This window comes from Xiphophorus couchianus, chromosome 7, assembly GCF_001444195.1.
Source record: "Xiphophorus couchianus chromosome 7, X_couchianus-1.0, whole genome shotgun sequence".
In the NCBI taxonomy this organism is placed as follows: Eukaryota; Metazoa; Chordata; class Actinopteri; order Cyprinodontiformes; family Poeciliidae; genus Xiphophorus; species Xiphophorus couchianus.
Window position 1 is genome coordinate 11,847,889 of NC_040234.1, and position 23,081 is coordinate 11,870,969.

Below are 23,081 nucleotides of genomic sequence, written 5' to 3' on the forward strand. Positions count from 1 at the left end.
AGTCCAACAATACACTGAAAGTGAAGGTAGGAAATAGTGGGCCGCTAATAATCATTCTGTGTTTAACATATTAATATGGAGCATTGCTGGTAAGAGAGTAACTGCAACGAGATTTGTTAGTGATTTAGGTCAACACTATATAATTGATTTTTATATTGATTTTACTAAAATCAGATCAAATTAACCACAAATGATTTATGGTCTTGAATTATTGGTGGCGCACCACCTCCCATCTCCACTTCCTGCGCAAATAATCATTGACGTCAGTCAGGTTTTCTGCTGTGCTGTACTTGGGTTTTTACTTTGCCCAACTACAGTTTTGGATGATAGACTGATCAGTTTACTAAGAGATGTTCGGAGCTGAGATGTTGTGCTTCACAATCCTGCACCTCTTTATGTTGGCAATCATAATGTGACAAAATGTGAAAATGTTTAAGGGGTATGAAGAGTGTTAGAGGCTGTATGGCTGGGCTTGCAATTTCATTGTAGGGCTTTTGCTGTGAGTTCACCTAAAGTTACCATAACCTGCTTCTTCACATCAGAAGGACTCATGACAATAATTTGTATGTTCAAATATAATTTAGAACACATTTCCTTTTTGTGTGTGGAATTGAATCCAAATTTATTTCAAAGCATTTAACAATAATTTAATAAATAGATTTTACTTGACTTACTGGCTGAGTCGTTGCACACCAACACTGCACTCTTAAATTTGTTCTATGGAATGAAACAATGGAAACACAAAAACCCAATTGTTTTTTTTGCAAAAGATTTAATCTGAGACACTGACCCTCGGCTGGTTTCAACAGTCCTTTATTCATTATTCAGTTTTAATCCATTCTCAGAGGGTAAAGCACTGTGCCATTGTTGTGGGCATGTACTATTAAAATAAAGTCATATTTTGGTCAGTAACAGGTAAACATACTCTTAAAGGAGAAAAAAATAGCTGAAAATATGATCCATTACTCAGAAAAACATACAATATACTGAAGGCCAGAGCTGATAAATGAAACTGTTACTGGTGTTTGTTGTAACTCAGGCTTTCCAGATTTATGGGAAATCTGAAAGGCAAAGCAACTGCAGCACATTTAAGCTGAAGTTATCTTCATGCAAGTAGAATCCAAAAGCTTAGCATTCGTTATAATTGAGACGTTGTAATTTGTAAATTTAACAGTTTTGTGAAAGAAAATGTATGAAAGGCTCCCAGAACATTTGTGTGCTTATTGTCAAAAGTGATGAAAAGTTGTATTAGAGAAATGAGCACTAACATAAAGCCAATAAATTATTCTACAGCTGTAATGCTGCAGTGCAGCCAGGGTCCAGAGGAAGGTTTCTGAGCTGGTACTGAAGCAGATCATCTGCATTGCTGCCTATGATGGATATAAACTAAACACAGTGGAACATTACAGCATCTCTGAATGACAGTGTCTTATCTGATCTGACTCAGTGTTTGGCAAAGTTTTACTTCACACATCTGCTATGAATCCAGTCTATTCGTCAAGTTTTGCTGGTGTGACTTTTGATTTCATTTCTGTTGACTGTGAGCAAATAGCACAAAATGATCAAAAACAGAATGTTTGTTTTCTAATTTCCATCTTTTCTGCACCTGTACTATGTGAATGCCGGTCCTAGATAGTGTTTTCTCCAAAAAGGTTAGGAATATGTACTAAGATTTATTAAGTATTAAGAAGTGGATCAACACTGTAGTTTGTACATAATATACAGTAAGTGCACCACCAGTCAAAATTTTGCCAGCTGCAACCAAGTAAAAGACAAACTCCAAAAGCACAAAGTTAAAGAGCCAAACAATAGAAATAATGGGAATTAAAATTTAAAATCAAACCAAACAGCATATCACATTCCTAAGATGTCAGATCAGTTTTAGAAAGTTTTTGGACTTTAATTAGCATGTCAGAGATTTGGCTCGTATAGCGACTTAATCAGGCAAACTCACTTCCAAAGCAAACTTTTACTGTAAAGGTGTTGCTATTTGTCTAAAAAAAGCTAAAATTTGACTGAAAATTTTAAAAAATGCCTGCATGAAGATATCTAAATGTGATTGGGATCAATGGAAGAAATGCCTTAGTAAATTTGGAGTGGGCCTTCTGGATAAAACACTTCAATTTTCAACGTATTTCAAGTACGGACTGATATACAGCAATATACCGATATACAGTATACCTCCCATTCTGTTTGGATGGGAGGTGATTCCAATTACGAATCTTAAATACGTCAACTCTTTATAATTTTATTTTTCCCCTCTCATACAAAAAAAACGAAAGCTGCAAAAGGCCTCAAGCGGATTAGCAATTTTCCAGTTTCCAATATAGAAATGCCTTCTGGATTGGAACCATTCTGATGCTCAGCAAGTTATTTTGACCCCATCTAGATGTTCAAATTAATTCAATTGCTGTCGTGCGATTGGCTGGGCCGTTATTCACTAATAAAGGAAGTGTTATAGCTTCAACATAAGGATAAAAATAAGACGGTTCCAACATAGCACAGGTCTAAAGCCACAATTCATACTGCAACTTTAAAACCTAAGGCATGTCTAAATGTAGAAAACACTTTCAAATAGTAGTGCAGAAGGCAAACGATGAAAAGTTTACACAGTTTAAGCAAATATTAAGACTTGCTTGCTTGCATAGAGAATGTAAATTAGGATGACCCTTCAGGATGTCCAAACGTTTGCCTTGAGTTGTTTAGTTGAGTTTATTTTTGAAGCTTCTAAAGATAATTATTAAAAAATGTCTCTATTAACTTTATGCAGTTTTGGAATTCCTCTCTAAAACAACTCAGCTGTGCTCAGTAACAGAAGTTTTTACTTATGGAGAATCAAGTCAGCAGGATCTGCGACAAAGTTAAATAACCGATATAATAAGGCTTTTGCTAATGCTTGTTGAAAGTAAAAAAAGAACACAAAGTTTGTGTGTTGTTATACCAGCTATTTAGATGACATTAAATAATAACAGAGTTGACAAGGACAAACAGGTGCCATACAGCGCAAAAGTATTTACCCCTGACAGATTTGTTCTGTTTTTATTATCAAAATTAATTGTTGCAGATTATCAAACAGATTTTAATATCAGACAAATTAAAAACTACAGTTTTAAAAAAATTATTTTATATAACTAATCAATTAAGGAAAAAAAAACAAAAACGTCAATTATTACGAAAAACTTTCATAAACCTAATAAGCGTAATAACTGTATGTGCCATCCTTGATAGCAACAACCTCTATAACATTTCCATTAAGTACTAATGAAGCTTTAGATTTCTTTGGGGGGAAAAAAATCGGCCTGATCTTTTTTGCAGAACTGTTGTAATTCTGACACATTTCAGGACCTGTTTGAGGTCCCACGGCAGTCTGATTTAAGTCTGGACTTGGACTAGACCACTCAAAACCCTTTGTCTGGTGGGGGTGCCGGCGCATGGCGGTTCTCCATTGTTACACATTTCCTCTGTTGATAATAATTCACATTATGGCTTACTAGTGTCCCAAAACATTAGAAATGATTATGTAGCCATTTCCATGGTGATAGATGAAAGTTAGTCTATTTCTCATCTGCTCTCAGTTTTCTTTATACTCTGTTACTTTTGAGATATTTCAGCCTACTTTGTGTTGTCCAATAGGTAATTTTTTATTCTACAGGTCAGTCAGGAATCTGGGCTGGGTTTGCCAAGTGAAGCAAAAAACTGTTTTAATGTCTTTAAACCCCAGTTAGTTCATAATTTAACAATGGGGTGATTACTTTTTCCCACACAGAGCCCTGTTATTTGGGATTGTTTTACTGAAACATTTAAATGAGACACAGAAATAATAATAATAATAAAAAAAAAAAAACAGAAGAAATCCGTAAAGTGGTTTGTAGTTTTTTCCTGTACTGTAGTCTGTCTCTCATATAAACACATTTTATGTGATTTTTCAGACAGAAATTAGAATATTATTGATCCAGCATGGCTGCAAACCTCCAGATGCTACAGCTGGTGCAGCCATGACACAGCCCACAATGTGACACAGAAAGCCTCGCGTTAGCTGTGAATTGTGATTCTAGAAGCAAAGCTAAGATGGGAGGAGGAAACATTTTGAAAACAATCTAACAGAACCGGCACTGGGACACTGATTATCCTAACACGGACTAAACACAAAACCACGGCTGCTGTGGCAATTTTGTTTGATATTGTCTTTTTTTAAACATATATATGTATAATTTTTTTCAGTCTCTAATATCAGTTTTTTTTTTTTTGGTTCCATCAAATATCAGTCCATTTAGGTCTCAACTTTCCCGTATGTCCCTTCTGGGGGGCGGTACTGTTTGGGGAAGGCCTTGAGCTGAAGAGAGTTAAAGGCATATTTTCGACATCCCACATTCTTCATAGTGTTCTCCCTCCTGCAGCCCTCACTGTGGACACACAGAAATCATTTTAAGCTATTTGACAAATAATAACCAACATACAAGCAAGTGGGAGTAGGCGGGACCGACCTGCGCATGCAATCCAAGGCCTGGTAGAAGACCTGCGGCGCCATGGCGTGCTCCTGCTGCAGGATCTGACATTGCTCCAGGGTCAGCGACATGGCTGTGCGGTCCTTGGCGCTTTTACAGCTGGTGAAGCGGACACCGTTCAGGCGCCGACATGCCTTTAGGGTGCAAAGAAGCAGATGTGACTCGAAACGTTTTATTCATTTAGTTGTTAATTTTGGGGCAACATTTAGAGGAAAAGAAGAAGAAGAAGAAGTCCACCTCGGCTGCCTGCCACAGGATTTCTACGTTCTTGCTTTTCTTGGCGTTCACATTCTGACTCAGCAGCTTGAGGATGTCAGGCAGAGTGGTGGTGCTGCGGGTCCGAGGGAGACCTGAAGAGATATAAGAGGAATAAGAAATCTGCTGACAAAAATAATAAAAATAATAATAATAAATTATTACGTTTGACTCACAGTCTTCTGGAAGGACTTCTTTGAACTGGTCATAATATGAACTGAGGCGAGTCATGTTCTCCATATTGATGACATCTTGGAGCGACGTGTCTCCAAATCTGCACAGATACAAATTATAAATTATTCTACTTTTCTGTAAGCTCTCATTCTGTGCTATATTGATTTTTACTTCCTTTACAATAAACATTTAAAGTTTTAAATACTGCTTTCAGATTTTCTGAAACTTTTTTTGAATGTAACAGGAAAACCTAAATGTGTAATTTTTCTCTCCAGGCTTTCATTGACCAAGACATAACATCTGAACAACTCCTTTGTTTAGAGGCGCAGAGAAATCAGCACAAACTGGTTGGAAGTTGAAAAATCTGATCTTTTTTATGATTAGTGAACACACTAAATGTAAAAGCTACCAGAGTGGCATAACAGTAAGATTAATCTTTAGTGTATATGTTATTACTGAGAGAAGAAAAGTGACAAATAGCTTTATATTTTTATAGATTTTTAGCAGACACTCTTTGAGATAACGTAAACTTTTTCTTCATTCGGGGTGCCAGAGACCAAGATAATGACATGAAACATGTTGGATTGCGAAATGTTGGCAATCTTTTTGGCAATCTAACACGTCACCAGATTTAGGCTTTTTCAGGATTCTCAATAATAAACGTATTAAATGCATTTATCGGTGTCAGTGACTCACTTCTCAGCCAATGTCTGCTGCTCGTTGATCCCCACGTTGAACAGGATGGGCTGCACCCGAAGCAGCATCCCGTTCTGGATCTCTCTGGGCAACGTGTCGAACATCAGGCCAGGCATGGGAACCCTGACGTTAAATCCAGTCCTGTTCCCTGTGATCACTGGCAGCATGTCAGGGCTGAAACCAGAGGTTGCCTGAGTAACCTTAAAGGTGACATTCCTCAGGTCCATCACGCCAACACTCATGTCCTCCAGCATGGCCAACTCCTCCCCTTTGAGAAATAGGAAGTCACACAGGGCACTTACAGTAGCCATTCATGACATCACTAGGACGACTTGTATGTTTTGACATAACGTGTTTTGTGTGCAGTTACCGTAGGTGCTGAGCAGACTCTCATACTGAACCAACAAGCCGATGGTGCGTAGCTGCCGCAGGAAGCCCGAGTCGCAGAGACAGTTCCTCAGCTTGAGAACGAAGCCGCAGATCAGCGCCGTCAGCTGCAAACAAACACCGTCAGTCAGGTTCCCATTGTACGTGAGTGTGTGTAGGACTTGGCTGCAGGAGCTGACAGACCGTCTGGCAGAAAACAACGTCGCGACGATACTGCATAGTGAGGCTCATGGCGATAGTGGGGGCGCTGTCCTGCATCAGCAGAAACACCAAGGCTTTCTTTGCTTTGTCGCTCATCAGAGACACACATTCTGTCAGGGTGGTGAGGAAGGGATACAGCACTTCGTTCCATTCGCCTGAAAGATGCAAACAGGAGAAAAGAACCCTGTGTTGTTATGAGAGCTCCATTTAAACACTGCAAAAACACAAAATGTTACCAAGTAAGTTTGGTCTAGTTTCTAGTGCAAATATCTTAGTACACTAGAAATAAGAGAAAACTAATTTACATGTAACTTTTCAGCAGGAAATATGAGCTTATCTCAAGTCATTAATCCCTTAACCCTTTCATGCATAGTGGTCTCTACAGAGGACAGCTATCTAAACGCCATTTTCTTGTGTTTCTTGTGGATTTTTATGTTATAAATGCACACAGACCACTGAAGTGGACACTAGTGCATCGTGCAATACACCATCAACTACTGGCCATCCACTGCAAGTGCAAGACAATTTTGGTTAAATCCAATATGGCAGAAGAAGGGACTGTCGGTAAGAAATGTATTCTGACATCAAGTGACCCCGAAAGACTAATACTACTGATGTATTTTCCAAATAACAACTTTCTATTTGAAGAAAATTACAACTGATCATCTAGAAAAAAAAATCCTAAAGAAAAAGAAATAATTACAAAAGTTTATTTTTTGCACCTTTTTTATGCCTTAAAAATTACAAACACTTTGGAAAAAAATCCTGACATATAGAATCATAATTCATGCATGAAAAGGGTAATATGATGTAAAAGTACTTGTTCTATTGGCACTTGCAACAAGATAATTTTCCCATGTTACAAGTGAGATTTTCTGCTTTTACTTTTTCATCAAGGAGTTATTGACTCAAAACAAGCTCCTATTTCCTGCTTAAAAAATAGAAAGAAATAGGAGCAATTAGTTTTGTCTTATTTCTAGAGTACTAGGATATATGCACTAGAAACTGGGCCAAAAATACTTGGCAAGATTTTGTGTTTTTGCAGTGAAAATATAATGCAGAATATAAACTTGCCAAAAAAACAAAATAAAACAAAAAACTCACCTGACTTCTTCTCAACTTCTGGACTGCTTTCTACAAAAAATAAGAGATGCTGGTGAAGGATGTGGAGCTAAATAATTGTTTATTTCAGAAGGCTTTCCCTGAAGCAAAACTTTAGCCTGTTTTTCTTCCACATGATGCAGGAATCAGGACACAGGGCAGATTCACTGACTTACCTTTCTTAGTGCCACTCGGCACTTCGTTGGCGAGCAGAAAGACGTCTTCAGAGCTGCTGTCACTCTGGAGTTTGTCTCTCTGCAGCAGCCGGTCCACCGTCTGGATCACACACTCTAGGCTTTTATCGACATTTAACCAAACCTTCTCCTGCGCATAAACGCACATCATGGGTGAAAACCAAGCCAAACAGGCAAATCCTAATTTAAACAGAAGAAAAGTAGGGAGGTTTATCTCCACTCACCCACTCTTCCTCATGATAGTCAGAGTGCGTCGAGGCTCGCTTGCTTTTGCTCCCTTCGCTGCCCTCTGGAGGAGCTGCATGTCTCGACGGAGAAGTGGCTGGGCGGGAAGGTGAGGTGGGATGGCGAGAGGGGGAACGGGATGGAGAGCGAGAAGAAGGTGAGAGGGAAGAGGAGGAAGGGGATGGGGTGCTCTGCTGCGAAAACTGTGGGCGGGCAGCGGCAAGGGCAACGATGGCTGATGACAGCAGCTTGGAGTCGCACACTGTCACCAACTGACGGGTCTGCAATAGGAGGGGAAGAGATACTGAAGCTCTGCCAAAAGAAAGTTGCTATAAATAAATATTTCACATGAATTTGAACATTGAAATCAATTATGAATGTTTTACTCTTCAAGCTAAAGAGAAAAGCCAGGATTTCTAAATAAAAATCCTTGAGCATGGCACTTAGCTCCTCTTGTTCAATAGTTTGTAGAACCAACTTCAGGTATTTTGAGTTAAGTCTCAGTCAGCTTTGCAGATCTAGAGATAAAGATTTTGTCTATTCTTTGCTGTCAACTACATTAAGGTCTGGACTTTGTGCAAACCCCTGTGTGGTTTTTTTGATCTAAGCAACTACTCTGCAGCACTGCTTGTGTTTAGTGGGGTTACAAAATAATCAAGATTAGGTGCATGTCACAGTTCTTAAGTAACGGTTTGGAATGTTTTTGGTACGTTTCAGATCAGAAAAATTTATAAAAATGTATAATTCTTGGTTTTACTTCAATCAGCAGTACACAAAGAATCTATTTTTTTTTTCATTTCTGATGTTAATTTGATTTTATTATATTCTAAAAGTTAAAAAAAAGTGAAACGCAAAGAAGTGGCTGCCTGCCGTTTTGTTTGGGCTTTTTTCTGTGAATAAAGTGATATAAGCAGACATATGGAAAGTCTGAATAGACAGAATATACAACAAAACAGCTACTTAAAAATGGTCATTGTTGATGTTGGTAAACTTTTGAATCAGACTGAACCCACATTTGAGAAGACAACATGCTTACATCATTTTGGAGTTGTTTTGATATTTTTGAACAAACCTAGTGTCCCAGCTGTACCTGAATGCAGCATGACATCTGTTGGGGAAATCCCCTCAACTTGCATTTCTGTGACATGCTGAGTTTGGGCTGATTGGATGCCAGAGCCAGGCAGTCATTTGGACGTCAGCTGCTTTTCCTCCAGTATCAATAATGTTTAAATTCAGCTTGAAATTTTTTCAGGTGAGTAATTAAGTTCATTGCAGAGCGAGCTACATTATTATTGTTGGAAAAAATGCTTTTCTAACAATGGTTCAGCTCACCTTCTCAAAAATTCAAGCTTTTCATCCATGACCTGGTAGTTTTTTTCCCCCAAGCAGAACATTTTGCAAGATTTTTGACAATTGTATACCATTTCCCTTTCCCCTCACAATTATGTGCTCCCTTTTCCCATCACATGAAATTCTAGTAAAATGCATTTGTGACTGCTATAATAAAAATGACAACCTTCCAGTTTCTCTGAGCAATGTTTTACCTTCTCCATTAGGATGGCCAGAGTTCTCTCCAGAGCGTTGGCTGAGCGTTCCTTGGCGGCTCTGGACAGACGTTCGGTGTAGTAACACACCTGCGTCTTCAGAGTGTTAATCTGAGCAATCAGCTCCTTCGCTTTAACGACATCCTGAGGCTGGTAGATCATTCCTTTTGAACCAAAGCCAGCAGAGCTTTTGGTGCGTGTCAGATGGCCCGCATAACAGGAAAAAGAGGACAGAGAGAGTAAACAGAGGGAGCAGTGTGGCAAAATTGAGAAAACATTCAAAAACCCTTAGAAAATGGCTTCATATAACCCTTTACTCTAGCCCTTACCTTTCTTCCTCATAAGTGCTGATTGAATAAAGGACAGAAAATCACACAGAAAACATTCATGAATGGGTGCAAAGAGTGGAGCTGCCGAGCAACTTTGTTTTGATTTCACTCACTGTTTCCTGGCTTCTTCAAGCTTGTGCAGCAGTTTTCTTAGGCCGCAGCCTTTAAAGCCCTGATGATGTGCTGCAGGAGCCCCTATGGTCACGACGTCATACGTCCAATCTGATGGGAAAGACACAACAAACACAGACTGTAAAGCGACTGTACTGAATCAAATATATCATCATTAGTCCCAGGCCTGTTTAGGAGAACAAAGCACAGCGACGTACCATAACTCGTCTCTCCTTGTACTCTCATCCTCTGGATGTGCAGGTTGGTGGGAATGAATTCCAACTTTCTCTCAGCTTTTAAGGTGCTGGGCTTAAACGAAGGTCCTGGGAGACAACAGGAGTAAAAGAAAGACAGATTATTCATATCTTCTTCACAAAGTTAAATACTCCAATATTTTACTCATTTCATAAAAGATCACATATAAAGTATATCAAACATTAAAAAAAAAAAAAACAACTATGTATTTTTTACATTTCTGTGTGGGTTCTTTGTCAAGACAGAAATGATTTTCTATATCAGATTATTCTGGGAAAGCTTGTAATTGTTCAATATTTCTGTACAAAATAACAGAATATGATTAGTCTAATAATCAGTCACTTTGATTTGCTGACCTCTGAACATTTAACCTCCATAGTTGCAGATAGTCACGATATCCTGGTTACTAAATAAAATCATAAAACCCAAATAACCACCAGTGTTTGGAGACAGAAGATCTGAGATGTCAACCTGTTTATTAAACTTTCTAATTAGAATCATCTGACAGCAAACAAGTCATAATAGAGGAGTGAGAGACTAATGAGACCTTCAAGAGTTTTAACTCTTAAAGAGATAAAAGTTTTGGGAGATGAAATGCAGGATGTTTAACGCAGATAGATTTTCTTTTTTTTAAATCTCACATTGTGAAATCATCTATGGTCTACAACTTAGCCCCAGATTAACATTTCATCGTAGTGTGTAGTGCCTGTCATGCAGAAGTGTGCTTCTGTTTCTGACCTTTGTATTCATGCAGGTCACTTATGGTCTCCTGGTATGTGAGGATGATAGTCTGATACTGAGTGATGATCTGCCTCCTGAGATTCTCCCGACATGGAGCGAGCTCGCCCAGCTCCTCCAGCTCACACACCCTGCGAATCGAACACACACACTGTCACAGTCAAGACATTCAGCGAAGTCAAAGAATATTTAAAAAGCTGTGTTTGCTGCTGCTGTGTCAGACACCAAGCAGACGGCAAGTGTATTCGTTTGCAGTTGCAGCACAACAAAAGAATAAAAAAATATAAATAAATCCAAGGTTTACAGTGTGCTGTGCACGTCAAACTGTCTTTAAACACAAATGCACAAAAAATTAAATCAAAGTTTTTAGATTTCAACTATATACAATTTAACCACATGATGACTGCAAGAAAGTGCCTGAGTTTCTCTTATGTTGAGACTCTAGTTCCTCAAAGCTACCTCACGGCGTCCTCCTCCAGGAGCAGTTTGACGAACTGTCGAGGAATATGCAAGGAGAGGACGCTTTCAGCCATCTGCTCCAGGACGCGAAGGTGGTTTCCATCCGTGGTTGGGAAACGATACGTCCGAGACATCACACCTCCAAAAACTTAAACACACAGGAGTAGAGACGAGACCTCATAAAGTTACCATAAAACAGTGCATGAAATGTTTTCTCAGTTCTCATCATACAACCACAAATGCTAATCGATTTTATTGGGGTTGTTGTGATTTCTCCAGCTGTTCTATGAAGCCCTCCAAGTTTGTTGGGAAAACCATTAGTAAAAAGGAAGTGCAAATTGGTTTTAGTTGTAAAGTTGAGGGAGAGACCTTGAATTATTTTATTATAAAAAATGGACAAAGATGTCTCTAGATGTGAAAAGCCGATTGGGTCATACCCCAAAATACTTACAGCTGTAATTGAAGAAAAATATGATTTTGTAAAGTATTGTTTCATGGTCTGAATGCAAATTCAGGCATGCAGATTGATTACTTTCCTCTGTCTCCAAAGGTATCCACAGCTGCCACATACAATCCCCACTAAAACACTGAAGCTAGCGGTTTTGTTTTGACAAAGTATAAAACACTTCAAGGATGGTGAACATTGTGCATGGACCTGTGAGTAGAGCGCATTTAAACACACTCACCTGCCTTTAGCATCGGATCTTTACATAAAGACGAACACTTGGATTTAATAGCCATGGATCCGGTTAGGCTTTCATCGACTGGGAGAACCATCTGAAACAGCAAAAACAAGGACACTTGAACTAAAGCCTCTGACCTCCATATGTTAATATACAAATTCATTCCTTAATCATGAAATCAAAATTGATGATCACGACGCCACAAAAATGGAAGTGAATAGGTGGTTTTCCCAATAATTTTCCTGAGAGATACATTTGAAACCAGATACTTACACACGAAAAGACAAAAGCGATTTCTTTCTCACGGTTTGAAGGTAAATCAGACAAAGCTTTTCTTGTTTTGGCTTTGACCCAAGTCATACATTTTAAAAGATAGTTATCCCTGATGCTGACCAAATGTATGCAAACATTTGAATTCAAAGAAAATAAATAAAAAAAACTTTAAAAAAAATCTTCGTGACAAGTTTTCTGGCATTTGACATATACAAATAATTTTGGTAATCCTAACTAAGCTAAGACAGGAAAAGTTTGGTCTGATTTAACTTCAACAAGAGAGAAAAAAAAAGTGTTAGCGTGTGTAAATATCTGGTTTCAGCTGTCATTTACACCTCAAAACAACAACAAACATAGCATTTGTCTTAAAGACAAGTTCTGCACATTGCTTGAAACAGAAAATTAGATTAACCGGCTTCATTTTTAATCACTTCAATCAAAAACAGAGAAACTGTGGAGAGTTTGAAGAAAACGATGAGCTTATTTCACCCTTCCATTGACCGTATCCCCCCTCTGTAATCTTGCAACTGGTGCTCTCTGTTCACGCTTCTCCTCTATTTGCCAGGCGATGACTGTGATGTTGCCCACACGTTCATTCTCTGCTGACCTGTCACACACACACACACACACACGCCCACAAACACACACACACCATGACATCATATCAGATCCAACCATAGCTTTGGTGTAAGCGAGCATTTTTGCATCCATATTGTCATATTCCTTTCTGTCACCTTAGAGTCAAGTGCAGTCTGTGGTGTTTGTCCTGCAGCAGCTCCTTTACAGAAAACATGGATGACCCAAGCATGTACATCTGTTGTGGGAGAGCATAAAGTCAGAGAATTTAAAGGATTTAATGCAGATAAAAGTAGACCATGAAGGATTTACATTTCAGTATATTTGTTGTAGTTTTTTTTTAGATATTACCGTGCCCTGTGATCGGTCCTTTACATCATAGACGGAGAGTTTGACCTGAGTCTGCTGGGTGATGAGCGAGTCCTGAAAGAACGCTATGCTGCTTAGGTAGATGGGATTACTGGTGCCCTGAGGGGAGACGGTGAAGGCGAGAGAGATGAGGAGGTGGTAAAAGTCTCACAGAGCTCCCAGGAAGTCAGAGCGAACTGTTTCCTTTTACCTCTATGATTTCAGTTTGGGCGTGTTTAGTCCAGAAGGCCTGCGGCGGTGTGGTGCAGCTGACGGCCACAAAGCTGGTCGGCTTGCGGTCCAGAGAGGGCGTGACCAGCTCACTGCAGGCTGCAGCAACATGGCAACGCAACAGATTACTAAAAGTGGGATTTAGATGGTTGGGTGGCAAATAATCCCTGCACGGAGTCATAGAACTTCAGAGCTGTTCTTTATAAGCAGATGTCATGTAATACTTTTTTACTCTGAGCAGTAACTAGACCGTTTCCTACTGTCCTACAAACCTGGCACACAATCACAGCCACGATTCACTGAATTCATCTAGCTGCTAGTTTAGAGAAGATATCCATTTTAAAACTGTCCTGAGTTATTTTGTGCCTTTTGTGTGACTTTCTTACTTCTATATTTTTTAGAATATTTTTATGTTTTACATGCTCTAAGGCTTTTATTCTGTGATTTGGATATGCATTTTACTTTTATATTTTTCTCGTTTTTTGCACTAAATCTTCCAGCTTCCTCAGGACTTCTTATTACCTTATTAATTGATATATCTGATCTGCTTCCATGTTTTATACGGGATAAATCTCATTGAGAAAATAAATTATCATCTTCAACAGAGGCCTTTTCCAACATTATTAAACTTACACATCATTTTTACAAGACTATTTTCACTAAGCTAGGGTGAAAACCGAAGGATGGCAAGAATTTACAGCTTTGATTGGATTTATTAATAACATAAATATTTGTTAAATAAAAATCTAAGTTTTACTTGAGTAGGACTGTCAAACTTTAAATGCTGAAGTCAGATTTTTCTGAACATACCCACACTGAACTCCAGAACTGGTTCATCTGGATCTTGACTGCTGCCTGTGAAGTAGACAAATAAAAGAAACATGAGATAAATCTAATTTCTAATGCTGGTTGCCATGGTACCAGTTACTTAGCTACCTGAGAGCGCTAGCCCCATCATCTCCGCTGAGAGATCAAAGGTGTTGGCCCGGTAGACCGACCACGGCCGGTGGCGGGGGCTGCGCTCCTTCCCAGACATGGTGGGCTGGCGTTCGGGCAAACGATGGGTTTTAGAGGAAAGAGCTTGAAGAGTAGAGATTAAAACTGGCCTGTCACGTTGTGCACAGCTGCTGTTCCTTTGTTGCTCTCCCTTTTATTTTCAGGCGCTTGATTGTGATAAATCTGGAAGACAAAGAGAAAATCGAATTAGAGCGAACACTGTTTTTTACAAGAACGTTCAGCATTCAGGAACAAAAATAACTCCTGCTGTTGATTTGTGCCATTAGGAGTGCAACAAAACCCCACCATCAAATCCAGCTGTGTCGTAATTGGCATGATGCCTTTTTTCAAGTTGAACTAAATTAGTTCTTGGGTTTCGAGGGTGATAACATATGCAGTGAGATGAATCTCGCTGTGAAAAGTGAGACTTTCACACAGCTGTAGGCTATGAAACTCTGCACACACTGCAGCGAGCTGAATCTACATCTGCCCCTTATGAATGTAGAGTAATGATCCCTTCTGTTTTTTTAATATATATTTATTGCATTTGAATGCTTCAGATTATCACACAAAGAAGAATAAATACCAGAACAATGTAATTTCTTAAGAAAAAAAATATCTAAACTAACCTGCAAAATATGGGAAATATAATCATCTATCAATCTAAATATCCAGTCAAGAAAACCACTTTAAGAGACATAATTCTCATAGAAAAGCTAGTCCAAGAGAGCAGTAAGGCTGAGGAGTGGCTTTGTCAAAGTTTGGACCTACATCCATGTTGCTTGATAACCTTCTGATGTGATTAAAAGAAAACAATTCTGCAAAGACCAGTGGGAAAACAATTCCTAAACTTAATGCTGCTGCCAAGAGTGGTGAGTCAATAACCTTTAGGAGCTAATTAAACTTTCCCATAGCTTTTTCCCCCTGAATAAATGAGATCCTCATTTAACAACTGCTTTAGTCAGATAATATTTTTCAGATAATAAAATTAGATGATCTGAAACATTAGAAAGTGGTGAAAAAGAGAGCAAATAACATTAGAGATCTGCAAGGGGGAAAATAGTTTTTATGGCACTTTTAAAAACTCAGTTTTGCTAGAGAGAAGAAAACCTCAGTCATGTATCAATTGTTTGGAATTTGAAGTTTGGTGTTGCTGCTGAGATGACGGCCAGGGGCTCTGTTTACATCTCCCTACAGACTGAACATCAGTTCTGACGCCTTACTGCATTAAACAAGCTAAAATGGCTGCAGGTCAGGATTTCTAGTCTCAGTTCGCACCATGATACAGTTCACAAAATGAACATAAAGAGGGATCTACACCACTAATACTCAGCGTCTGGAAAGCTCGAATGCAACTGAAAAATACAGAAGTTTAAATAAAACAAATAAAACAAAAGGACTCAAATCTTTTTACTATTACTAACATTCCAACATTCAGATATTTCTTGTAACTGTTCTTTATGAGTTATCATTCACACAAAGACCAGAGTCAAATAACAACCCAGCTTTCAGTAATGTATGCTGTGTGCTCAGAGAAAACTGCAGCTGATGAAGGAAAGGCCGCGGCACATAAGGTTGCTCATTGGGAGCAGGAAGCTAACGCTGTGCCAAGTGGGCCATAACAGCAGAGCTGGCTCTGAGCTCTATACTTTTTATCACATTTGGCCACTAACAAAGCAAGCAGCCTTCAATTTAATAAATTACTTCTACTTTGTTAAATACATGAAAATAAGTAATGGAGTGTTGTACTTGAAAAAAAATGTTTAATATTCCTTATTTTTTAGTCCTATTCTGCTAGCTTTGCTACGCTAAATGTTGATGTTTTGTTTGCAGTTAATCTGTCTTCAAAAATGGTTGCTCTGTTTGGTCATGTTCAACCAATATCTGAATCTAAGCAAATGTCACTGGATGTTTGCGTTCCCATTTACAAAGAAATTAAGTCTCGTTTGAAATTGTGAAATTATTGCCCTAAAAAGATTGCAAAAAATGTCAATCTGCATATTTTAATCTTTCAAAATATTAAAAATAATTACTGTAATTATGTATTACACAAAAGAACAATGAAATTTCATACATTTGGCACTATATCCATAACTTGTCAATGTTCATCAGTGAAGCTGATGAAATGTTTCAGTGTGTTGTTTTTTTTAAGTGAAAACGTTCATGACTTAGAAATACAATCAACTCCATCATGCTGAGAGAATTTGCTCTAGCAGTTTTGAGGAGTGTCTTATCGGGACCCAGACCGCTCAATGTCTGGGCGAAAATAAAATTTCTTTATTTTTGAATCGTTTTAGTTTCAGCCTCAAGCACAGCAGGTGCAGAGGTGACCAAAGCCATAAAGTACAAATTTCTCACATATGCTGGACTTGCTGGGTGTGTTGGTGTTAGCATGTTGTCAGAGTGAAAAAGAAAGTAGAAACCTTGTACAAATTGACAAAAAAAAAATAAAAATCAAATTGTCAACTAGGGTTTATCTGTCAGTGTTGACAGATCAACTCTATTTCTGTTTTAACCACGAGCATGCAGTTTCCTTTTTTGATTTTGCTTCTCTAGTTTCTTTTTTTGCCTGGTCAGGTGTTAGAGCGCCTTGTTCTCAGGAAACCAAACATTACAAATATAACACATTTCATCAAACAAACTGTCATTCAATAAAAATAAATTCAAGTATAAAATTTCTCATGAACACTATTATAAGAGAAATGTGTTGATTAAATTACCGTACAGAACAATTAATCATAAAAACTGCGTAAGTGAATGAATGTATAATTTATTTACGAAACGGTTTTCATAGACGTGGTCACAAGATCATAAAAGTCTAAATTACAAAACGACACTTAAAGATATAGGGGGTTATATAAGGGCAAACTGTCATGGTCTGTGTTTTGAGTTTTCTGTGTTTTTGAGTCTCCGTGTTGTCCTGTCTTCCCCTTGATTATTCCCAGGTGTGTCTCGTTTCCTGATTACCCCCTGTGTCACCTGTGTTTCTGTCTTTGTCGGGTCCTCGTCTGATGTTTGCTCATTCCGTCGTCGTGTCCATTCGTTTATCCTGCTTGCTACCAGTGTTGAGCCTTAGTTTCCGCTCAGCTGTGCTGCCAGGTTTTTTGGACGTTGGGTTTGTTTTTCATCATTAAACATAATTTTTCTGCAACCTGGTTCCACCGCGTCTGCCTCACCACCCAACTCCACCACTTGATGACACAAACAATAAGAACATGTATAAAAAATAAATCTAAAGATTAATGTCTGGCAAAACCGGTTGGTTTTCAGACTAAGACAAAAACACAACAATTGTTTTCTCAGTTCTACTGAACCCCACATGCTCTTTTTTAACATAATAATAGCAAGTCATTTGTTCATAGAAACTTCTTTCATTTACATGGACCTTTAATTAGGGTGGAAACCAGTCCAATATAACCCTGATTCATTTGGGTCAAACAAAATGATCCGACTCATCTGAATGTTCCTTTACAGTGTTCTGCTCTCTGGGCAAACAAGAATAAATAAACATGAAAATCTTTTGAATGTGGCTTTGACTGGTACAAATCTTTAAAATCAGTTTTTTTTTTGTTTGTTTTTAAGAGCTGTAACTCTCATCTCTGCAATAGAGTATGTTTCTGTGGCCCACAGTATCAAATGGTGCACTGAGGTCAAGAAGCACCGGCACAAAACAACTCCCTGCATCGGCAGCCATTCAAAGATCTCTATGTACCTTTAAAAGGACAATCTCAAAGAAACTGCGAACCGTTGAGCGGGCTGAAAAGGACAGAGTCGGTGGTGGGATGACTAACATGGGCTGCTTCTATTTGAGCTGACAGGTAAATGTTTACATTTCCTGTGGCACGTCACACTCAGTTAGCATCCCCTCTCTGGTATTTGTGTCCACCATTCAAATACCCAGCCACCTTTGCTCAGTGTGATAAAGATTTCCTCCTTCCGCTCAGCTCCGATACACGCAAACCAGGATTAAAGCACTTGTGCGTCTGCCACAAGTCTATTCAGACTCGTTTCTGATTGTCTATTCGATGCTGTGCATTCAAGCTTAAAGACCCTGGCAGTGAGGATCTATTTTTAGTCTTGAATCAGTTCTGACGTCACGCAGCACGTGCAGATGAAAACAGCATTTCTCGCAATGACACACATACGATGCTCCAAGTACTCTTCACCCAAAGCCACACCATCCGTCCACCCAGTGAGTGTGACGCTCGTTGCCAGTTTGGTTTCTGATTTGGCACTGACATGCGAGACCGAAGCAGATGATAATTACACCATGGATGCTATGGCTCATTAGGCTGTGTGGGAGTCTTTGTCAGTCGGAGACATTTTTTAACAAGCTCTAGCCTTTACTGCCTAGGGCGCTGTGGGAATCTCTATAGGAAGCAAACGCTGGAACTAATGTAAAGCCACAGGGAAGGATAATCACCCTTTCACTTGTCTCATAGTGACATACAGACCCTTCACAGAGTTTGAGTTTTTGCACTTTCAATCATTTTGATTGAGAAATTGATCATATTTTCCATTGTTTTCTTATTTTTTGAGAAATGCCTGTAACATTTCCAATCAGAAGAAAACTTATTGGTTTAAAGAAAATAACCTTAAATCTATCTGTCCAGAGTAGGAATAAATTTGCTAGCTGATTTAGAAACATTCATTATTCCACCCAATTCTGTGCAACGTACAAGTATCTCTGGAAGTGAGACAGGCCCTAAGCATCATGCTACCACCATCATGGTGGGTTTAATCTTGAACTGGTCTCAAGATCAGTTCAAGATTTTGAATTGGGCACAATACCATTGTGCCCAATTAGATCAGTCTCTGCATCATTTGACCATAAAACCCTTCTTCGTAAGGCTTTGGTCCATCTTTGTAGGCAGATAAAACTGTTACTCATGACTGAAAGTGTTGATTTTTGAGCAGGGGCTCATTGGACAACTACACCGTTGCTTCTAACTTGAGGCTTGGCGGATGCTTTTGATAATTTCCGTTCATCTGAGAGTGATCGTTCTGATCAGACAGTTGAAACTTGGTCACAGTTTTGTTTTTCAACTGGATAATAATAAACTTAAATTGACTATCTTAAAGTTTCTAGAAAAGTCCAGATTAAAAAATAAATAAATAACAGAAAATTGTTGAACAGTGCCTAAAAGCTGTGTGTATTTCTTGAAGAATTAGGTCAACAATTCAAGTTGTTAAATGGCACAACAGTCAAACTACAAACTTTAAAAACTGTTGTTGCAGGACTGCACAATAAACCAATAAGAACATATATTATGATAGACACCTCCATAATTCCTCTGACAGAATGTCCAATCATTTCACTGAACTCCAATACAGAAGTGCAAAGCCTTCTGGGGGATGTAGGCAGAGGAAAGTCTTTAGCTGCTCGACCTTCCAAGGCCAGTTAAACTATGATGGTGGCATATAGTAACTCACTCACTCTTTGGTTACCTAGCAACAGCCTATTCAGTAACTTACGCAGCAGCAGTTTAAGGTTTCCTCATAACTGCTTAAAAAAAAGAAGCAACGGCTGCTAGTTCGGCAGTATTTCAGATATTTAAAACAAAAAACTAGTCAATAGTTATTGATAAACTGTTATGAAACGCTTATATCACGTGTCAAACTCAAGGCCCAGGGGCCAAATATGGCCCGCCACAGCTTTTTATGTGGCCCTCCAGACATCCAGTTATTCACAAATCTGCAAAATTCACACAAAATCAACCGATCCCCACATTTGATCCTGATTTTACTGCAAATGTTTGTCAAACTTGGCCAAATCCATTGGGTTTAAGTGACTGCTGCCTCAGCTTTACTTGATGTCAAGCCATCGATACGACAATAAAACAAAAAGTCACATTTAGCATCATACATTAGCACAACTATCATATAAATTCCCTTCAAATATTTCTAAATCAGCACCACAAAATCTATGACTTTGATTGCAAAAAAACCTACAAAAACAATCACAAAATTCTGGATGGACTGATCAGTGTAAAAAGATGTCTCATATTATTTCATTTTAGCAAACACTTATTGAAACAAAAAGCTGTTTACATGTATTTCAACAGTTTAATGGGTTTTACCAATAGATTCTGGCACAACCTGCCCTTTAAGAACATTCAGATTTTTTATACGGCCCAAAATGAAAATGAGTTTGACGCCCCTGGCTTTTATCGTGATATGTTTTTTCAGCAAATATTGTTGATGTTATATGCCATAAATCATTCTAACCTGGAAAAAATATATCAACAAAAGCCAAAAGTCAATTGCAAACATGATGCGTGTAAGTTCTGAGCATAACTGCGTCAGTAAAAGCAAGGCAGAGCTCTAGGTGGTCGTTGGTCCTCCGGGATGGTCTGGAAACAAAGATGACCCAGTTTGTTGGGCTGCCTGTACACAACTGGGCCTCCTGCAGATGCAGTCAGCAGCAGATTCACTGCAGCTCCTCTCTCTCAGACCTCCTCTACATCATTCTGGACCTGTCTCTTCTGCTCTGTCATCATCCCTGTCTTCTCTTCATTTTGGCACCAGCAAACTTCCTTTCCTCTGTCACTCAGTGAGCCTGTTTATTTCACTTTATCGACTGAAGGATTCGGTTCGGTGCTGACCAGTGCAACATCTGCGGGCCAGGAGAATCTGATCCAAACAAATGTATCTCATTAATCACTAAAATTAAACTACTAGAAAGACGAGGAGGCTATGCAAAAGACTTTGCGCCTAGGGAGAGAACAGAAAAGCAAAAAACGTACCTACAACCGCTCCCCAGATAACTGAGAACCTCTGGAGACAATTTTAAGTCAAGAATGTGCAAGGCTTCACATCTATGTAATTAGGGTGTTTTGGCTTACGTTGCGTGATTGCTTTCTACAAATTGAAATCAAATAAAACCAGCATGAAATATACATTTTTAAACTTAAAATCAGATAAACAAATATAGGTTAAAAACAAACAAATTCTTCTGTAAAAGGTATTTGAAAGTAGGAATCTGAATGTCAATATACCTTTAATTTCAGAAAAGAAAACATAAAGTCAACTTGCTGTTCAGATGTATTCCTTTGGACGCCTTTAGCAGCGTTAGTAAGGCCTGCAATGGCGTGACACGTTGCTTCACAAGGCAGCACATACCTCTGCTTTCAAATGAGGGGGAAAATGATATTTCCTTCATAACTACTAATAATTATCACTTTGTTTAATAAGCCTCATTATTGCTACTTTGTTTAATATGCTGATTGGACGTAAACAGCCTACATAGAAAATCCTCCGGAGTAAATCTTTTTTATTTTTTATGGCAACATAAGCCATAATATTCAATGTCTACATTTGTTCACGTACAATAACAAGCATTGCGTCACAACATCCATCCTCTGGTGCTGCTGCCCTGGGCTGCAGGAGAACATTCACTCCGATCTGTTACATTACATTTAAAAACAAACCACCGACGTTTGGACTCCTTGCTATGGCTGTAAACACGTCTCATTGGGATCAGGCTGCGAGCGACGCCGTCGCTTCATGAGATCATCTTTCTCTGAGAACAAACATCCAAAGCCGTAACCACCAAATCGCGTCATAAACACGCTCTGAACAGAAATCTGTCATACCTGTAGGAAAAAGGTGAAGGCTTCTCGCCTCACTGATGCGCATCCTGGTTGCAATGACGACGCCTGCAGTCAAGACTCGCCCTGACTCCCTCTGGCACATCCAGACGTAATATCCTTGATGGAAGCAAAGCTTGCTCCAGCCACTGGGGGCCGCTGTTGTACCTGTTGGAGGAAACTGACGGCGGGTATGGAAAGCTCATTTGTAACGTAATGAAATATGTTCTTTAATTGTTTTTACACACTGTTCATTCTTGAGACGTGATGTTATTTTTCATATTCGAGTGTGTTGGTATGCAAACATATTTCTTACTAAAACAATAATGAACGGAAGAAAAGAAAAAAAATACTTTTCGGATACAATCCTGTTGTTATAGATTTAAAATAATAAAAAAAGGGGGGAATATCTGTGACACAGTATCTTTAAATGTTGGAAAAACATTTTTACTTAATTGAAATAAATTTAGGCATTGATTTGAGTATTGATTATACAATAGTATTGAGGAAAAAGACTTTTTAATCACATTTTTTGTAGCAATTGTGTAATTTTGATTTAAACAGGTGAAATGAGTATTGTCACTGTTTACAGTAGACAGTAGTAGACTACTGTCTACAGTTTTTTAGGATATCTGAATATTAGGAAACATGGATAAATCTGAGGTGTTAACTATCCTGAAAAGAAGGATGTTTTTTCCAGGGTAGTCTACACCTGGAAAGGTTTAATTAAAAATTGAAAAGGAGCATTTTAGGTTATTGTGAATTAGATTAGATGCTATTTTTTTGGGGTCCTGAGGTGGTGCAGGGGTTAAGCACAACCCACATATGGAGGCCTTAGTTCAATTCCTGGCCTGGTGACCTTTGCTGCATGTTTTCCCCCTTCTCCAATTACCCAATTTACTGTCAAATCCAGGCCACTAGAACCAATAAAACTTTAAAAAAATATTTATTTTGTTGGCAAAATGTTGAATTATGGATATTTTCAATATGTGAAAATACAATACAGTCATGTACTGAAGATAATCTTTGGATGAACCAGTCAGGATTATCAGACAAATGTCTTATTCTTTTTAACAAATGCATTCTAAAGTATGGAGACATTTAAATAATTTAATGTCAAAAGAATATTATCTTGGATATTAAATCAATATTTACTGGTAGCAATGGTATTTATAATTATTGTTGCTGCTAAATTTAGTCAATAAAAATAA

The 23,081-nt window shown here is 38.5% G+C and overlaps 1 protein-coding gene across 2 annotated transcripts; it reads right to left on the minus strand.

Moving 5' to 3' along the window:
- Positions 1-797: 797 nt before the first annotated feature.
- inpp4aa (inositol polyphosphate-4-phosphatase type I Aa) lies at positions 798-22,022 on the minus strand. 2 transcript variants are annotated; one of them, XM_028023840.1, is made up of 24 exons: positions 21,877-22,022; positions 14,222-14,464; positions 14,096-14,140; positions 13,266-13,384; positions 13,058-13,174; positions 12,865-12,944; positions 12,620-12,737; positions 11,861-11,951; positions 11,175-11,322; positions 10,716-10,846; positions 9,941-10,045; positions 9,725-9,833; positions 9,612-9,629; positions 9,283-9,469; positions 7,738-8,019; positions 7,496-7,643; positions 7,325-7,352; positions 6,201-6,378; positions 6,001-6,124; positions 5,631-5,898; positions 4,937-5,034; positions 4,743-4,855; positions 4,485-4,639; positions 798-4,403 (listed from the first exon to the last, which is right to left on the minus strand). In XM_028023840.1, the coding sequence occupies exons 2-24, from the start codon at positions 14,319-14,321 to the stop codon at positions 4,271-4,273; spliced, it is 2,895 nt and encodes a 964-aa protein (XP_027879641.1). In that variant the 5' UTR covers positions 14,322-14,464; positions 21,877-22,022; the 3' UTR covers positions 798-4,270. The 2 variants fall into 2 exon arrangements, with proteins under 2 accessions (XP_027879641.1, XP_027879642.1); XM_028023841.1 differs by having other exon boundaries at positions 6,201-6,373; positions 7,323-7,352.
- Positions 22,023-23,081: the final 1,059 nt, after the last annotated feature.

Excerpts from the sequence above, each read along its gene's own strand:
- inpp4aa (XM_028023840.1), bottom strand. The coding sequence starts at position 14,321 with ATGTCTGGGAAGGAGCGCAGCCCCCGCCACCGGCCGTGGTCGGTCTAC. Across the intron at positions 10,046-10,715 it reads TGACCTGCATGAATACAAAG|GACCTTCGTTTAAGCCCAGC; the intron begins GTCAGAAACAGA and ends GTTGTCTCCCAG. Across the intron at positions 7,353-7,495 it reads GCCGAGTGGCACTAAGAAAG|AAAGCAGTCCAGAAGTTGAG; the intron begins GTAAGTCAGTGA and ends TATTTTTTGTAG.